Source organism: Medicago truncatula, chromosome 3 (genome assembly GCF_003473485.1).
Source record: "Medicago truncatula cultivar Jemalong A17 chromosome 3, MtrunA17r5.0-ANR, whole genome shotgun sequence".
NCBI lineage: Eukaryota > Viridiplantae > Streptophyta > Magnoliopsida > Fabales > Fabaceae > Medicago > Medicago truncatula.
Genome location: NC_053044.1, coordinates 42,103,238 through 42,108,540, shown reverse-complemented (window position 1 = coordinate 42,108,540; position 5,303 = coordinate 42,103,238). Strand labels below are relative to the sequence as shown.

Sequence of the window (5,303 nt, the reverse complement as noted above, 5' to 3'; positions counted from 1 at the left end):
AGATATGTTTTGGGTGGAAACAAACTAAAAATCCTAATTCCTCTCATTCAAGTAACTTCTAAAGATTTCATCCACGTCTCTAAAATATTTTTTAAGTGGAAACAAACTAAAATCCTAATCCTAATTTCTCTCATTCAAGTAACCAAGAGATTTCATCCACATCTCTAAAGTAACTTTTTGGTGGAAACAAACTAAAATCCTTATTTCTCTCACTCCAATAAGTAGGGGATTTCATCCACATCTCTAAAATATGTTTTGGGTGGAAACAAACTAAATTTCTAATCCTAATTTCTCTCATTCAAGTAACTAAGAGATTTCATCCACATCTCTAAAGTAACTTTTTGGTGCAAACAAACTAAAATCCTTATTTCTCTCATTCAAATAATTAGGGGATTTCATCCACATCTCTAAAATATGTTTTGGGTGGAAATAAACTAAAAATCCTAATTCCTCTCATTCAAGTAACTACTAAAGATTTCATCCACATCTCTAAAATATGTTTTGGGTGGAAACAAATTAAAATCCTAATCCTAATTTCTCTCATGTAACTAAGAGATTTCATCCACATCTCTAAAGTAACTTTTTGGTGGAAACAAACTAAAATCCTTATTTCTCTCATTCAAATAAGTAGGGGATTTCATCCACATCTCTAAAATATGTTTTGGGTGGAAACAAACTAAAAATCATAATTCATCTCATTCAAGTAACTACTACACATTTAATCTACATCTCTAAAATATGTTTTGGCGAGTCAACTATGGTAATTCTTAAGTCAAAAAAAATGCCCCATCAAAAATATTAATTTCATTTTATACATATTAATCTTTATCCAAAAATGTTGAGCATAATTTTATTCCACTTCAACTAGATCCCTTTGTTTTGCGCCCCTTCTCTATTTACATGCCAATTCTTAAGTAAAACAAAGTGCCCCACCAACAATATTAATTTCATTTTATTCATATTAATCTTTATCCTAAAATGTTGACCACTTCCTAATTTTGTTCCACTTTTTTGTGCTTATCCTGATAACTAATACTCTTTATTGCTAAACCGACATATCCTACTAACACGTATTGCACCTTTTTCCTTCAAGTTGCTCTGTCAGCTATATTTGCTTATCTATGGAAACTTTTTCCAGTCCACCTAAATAAATTTATTCATTGGCATAAGTATTATTTCAAAAATTTATTATCATTGTCTTTTATCAGCGCTTCGACCTCTAAAAGTACAAAATTTATTTTTCGATCTACCTCCGGAAGATGTTAATATTTTTCTGAATGTTAAAAAAGCAATAGATATAGAGATTTAGATCCATATTGTGCTTTTATGAATGTTACTTCAAAATTAACTCGTGGTAATTGTGGAGTGCAAGCCTAACATGCACCCCTCCAAAGTCACTCTATCCATGACGAGGTTTACCTTAATTTTGTAGAGACTATTGATGTTTCTGCTAAATATTTTTTCTTTCTTTCTTTTCTTCGGTGACTTGACATCTTTTCCTTTTTAAGTAGGCAGAATGCTTGACATGTCTTTTATTATGAAATCTGTTATATTGTCTTTGATCTATAGTCTAAGTCGTGCTTGAGTTGTCAAAGATGAAAATGTAAATTTGATCAATATTCAATGTTTATAGTTTCTTATGTTAGGACATCTGTAATATGGGAGGATGGTTGTTGTGCAAATAATTCATTCCTTTAGCCTGACAAGAGCGAAGTAAATTTACATTGAATAGAGGAAAGTGGTAAATAATATCTAAAATTAAAATGACAGATTTTGGAGATCACCTAAATAGTAAAAAATATATAATAATACAAATACACAAACTGATGTTTTTCATTTTACAGATACTTTACAATAATCATATACAAACTGATCTAAAGCAAATGGTGAACAAAAATACTAAATAGGTGGAAGTTTTATAGGTGGAAGTTGTATCGCTATTTTGTCCTTATATTATATATAAAACACGATGCAAACACTTGAATATATTTCAATTGGTTCCATTCAGCACATTGATGAAATAGGATGTTAATCCATGTCGTGTTTTTAGCGTATCCAATGTAAATATAATGTTTGTAAGAGGTCTTTTATACGCAATATTTTATAGTTAGCTTATATCGATCTTCCACGAAGTTAAATGACATTTTGTACAATCCTTTCTTTTTTTGGATTAATTTACCATGAAGTTAGCTTATATCGATTTTCCATGTTATGTTTACAGTTATATATACTATTGAATTTCAAAAATGTGGACTACCGCATGCACACATACTGGTGTTTTTGAAGCCAACTTATCGGTGCAAGAAACCTGAGGATCTTGATAAGATTATATCAGCAGAGATTCCAAACAAAGATACAGATGGGGAGTTATTTAATATTGTGACTACGCTCATGATTCACGGCCCATGTGGTGACCAAAACACAAGATCGCCTTGCATGCTAAATAATAAATGTAGCAAGCACTTTCCAATGAAATTTGTTGATCAAATTGTGATCGATAAAGATGGTTATCCAATTTACAAGAGAAGGGACAATGGAGTTTATGTATAAAAAGGAGAGTGCTTTGCAGATAATAGGTTTGTTGTGCCGTATAATAAAACACTCCTCTTGAAGTACAAAGCCCATATCAATGTAGAGTGGTGCAACCAAATTCGGTCAATCAAGTACCTTTTCAAATATGTAAACAAAGGACATGATCGCGTCACCGCAAACTTTTACGGTAATGGATGTGAAAATAGTTTGGATGAGATAAAGATGTATTATGATTGTCGGTATTTGTCCGCGTGTGAAGCGGCCTGGAGAATATTCTCTTTTGACATAAATTACAGAGAACCTTCGGTGGAACGCTTAAATTATCATTTGGAAAATGAGCATTCAGTTTTGTACGAAGAAAACGACGACATTGAACAAGTCATTGAGAGATCGCATAGAAAAACTACAAAGTTTTTGGCTTGGATGAAAGCAAATGAAAAGTATCCAGAAGCTAGAAATTTGACTTACAATCAATTCCCGACCCAGTTTGTGTGGAAGGAAAAAGACCACGAATGGACTCCTAGACGGTGTGGTTTTTCGATAGGGCGGGTCCATTTTGCTCCGCCTGGTTCCGGCGAAAGGTTTTACCTAAGAACTCTCTTGAATTACATCAAAGGTCTTACATCTTTCAATGACATCAAGACGGTCGATGATGTCAAATATAATACTTTCAAGGAAGCCTGCTTCGCTATGGGGTTACTCGATGATGACAAGGAGTTTATAGACGCGATAATTGAAGCCAGTCTTTGGGGCATTGGTATTTATTTACGTAGACTATTCGTAGCACTGATGGTGACAGATCAATTTGCCAGACCAGAGGTCGTGTGGAATTCTACAAACGAAAATTTAATTGATGACATACTCCACAAACAAAGGCGGCTTCTTGGAGCTCCAGGATAATTTTAGTGCATATTTATTTTTTGTAATTACATATGAATTATATTGGTTCCTTCTTTTTTTTCAAACAATTATCCATTTCTCACCTTACATGTGTATGTATTTAAACCAATATAAATACGGTTGTTTCTTCAGATTACATGCAATGACATTTGTGTATCTAATTTTGGTTCCATGTTTGTGCCAAATATTTGTTATACTCATAGTTTGCTTATATTATGAAGGAAAAACTATTTACATCACAGAAATTTATTTGTTCAAGTTTAAAAAAAAAAAAATAACATGCATCGACACGTCTGTTTATTATGAGAAATGACATGAACATTGTTGTTTTTACATGGATATTTTCAATTTACAAGTCACGCTGATTTTTAACAAACCTTATTTGTTTCCCAGATTTACGGTTGACTCATGAGCAGTTGAAGGCGTATGCGTTGGCCGAACTAGAAACGATGTTGCAAAGTTTTGGAAAGAGTTTGTCTGATTTTCCTCCAATGCCAAAGGCGGATGCATCTTTAGTACCGGATGTCGAGAGTAGGTTGATTCACGATGAGATGAGTTATAATAGGCCTGTACTAGCTGCTCAACATGACCGGATGATGTCAACCATGACTTCAGAGCAACGTAATGTATATGATAAAATAATGACAAGAGTTAAGGAAGACAAATCTGGGTTGTTCTTCCTGTATGGTTATGGTGGTACTGGGAAAACATTTATTTGGAGGGCTTTATGTGCTGCTTTGAGGTCTGATGGTGGGATTGTTTTGGCATGTGCATCAAGTGGGATTGCTGCCTTGCTTATACCCGGTGGAAGAACTGCACATTCAAGATTCGGTATCCCTTTTACAATAGACGAATGCTCTATGTGTGGAGTTACACCAAATACACCGTTGGCATCGCTGCTGATCAAGGCTAAACTTATCATATGGGATGAAGCGCCAATGATGCACAAGCATTGTTTCGAAGCACTTACCCAATTGGGGAAATCAATGATGTCGACATATCTGTTGTTATCCCGTCCGACTTGGTTATTCCAAGTTCAGGTAATCCTGTTGCATCTATCGTTGATAGCACTTACCCAAATTTGTTAGGAAACATTGGTAAAGCAAAATATTTTCAAAGTAGAGCAATATTGGCGCCAAAGAATACCATTGTTGAACAGGTTAATGATTATGTGTTCAACTTGATTCCTGGTGAAGAAAAAATCTATTTGAGTTACGATACACCTTATCATAAAAACATAGATGGTGACGCCGTAGATGACATCCACACTCCTGAATTCCTCAACACCATTGTGGCGTCCGGATTTCCAAATCATCGGTTGCGACTGAAAGTAGGAGCACCTGTCATGTTACTCAGGAACATGGATCAAAGTTTGGGCTTATGTAACGGTACGAGATTGATCATTACAAAGATGGGAAAATTTATGCTCGAAGGACGGGTAATATCTGGTTCTAATATCATTGAGAAGGTGTTTATTCCAAGGTTATCGCTAACACCATCTGATAATAGAATTCCTTTCAAATTTAAACGAAGGCAGTTTCCGATATTTGTCTCATTTGCAATGACTATTAACAAGAGTTAGGGTTAGTCGCTAGAACATGTTGGTGTCTACCTACCGTCTCCTATTTTTTCACATGGACAGTTGTACGTCGCAATATCACGGGTTACTTCGAGGGGTGGTTTAAAAATATTGATTGCTGACGACGACGGCGATGATATCGATGTTGCATCAAATGTGGTCTACAGAGAAGTTTTCCGTAATGTGTAGGACTTTTTTGTGTACTGTTCATTTTCTTACTTATTGAAACTATTTGCATGTCAACGAACTTCAATTTCCCTTTCAAAATTATATGTTATTTTAAAGTAACAGG

At 34.5% G+C, this 5,303-nt stretch overlaps 1 protein-coding gene across 1 annotated transcript; it reads left to right on the top strand.

Annotated features, from left to right (window-relative positions):
• The first annotated feature begins 2,754 nt into the window (after window positions 1–2,754).
• On the top strand, window positions 2,755–5,014 carry LOC11427021 (uncharacterized). Its single transcript, XM_024778988.1, has 3 exons — window positions 2,755–3,289; window positions 3,826–4,386; window positions 4,473–5,014. Exons 1-3 carry the CDS (start codon window positions 2,755–2,757, stop codon window positions 5,012–5,014), a joined length of 1,638 nt encoding a protein of 545 aa, XP_024634756.1.
• The last annotated feature ends 289 nt before the right edge of the window (window positions 5,015–5,303 follow it).

Bases quoted from the DNA above. Each gene is read 5' to 3' on its own strand.
- LOC11427021 (XM_024778988.1), top strand. From the start codon at position 2,755: ATGTATTATGATTGTCGGTATTTGTCCGCGTGTGAAGCGGCCTGGAGA. The intron at 3,290-3,825 runs GTATTTATTTAC...TTTGTTTCCCAG, and splicing joins AGCCAGTCTTTGGGGCATTG to ATTTACGGTTGACTCATGAG. The intron at 4,387-4,472 runs GTTTCGAAGCAC...TTCCAAGTTCAG, and splicing joins GCCAATGATGCACAAGCATT to GTAATCCTGTTGCATCTATC.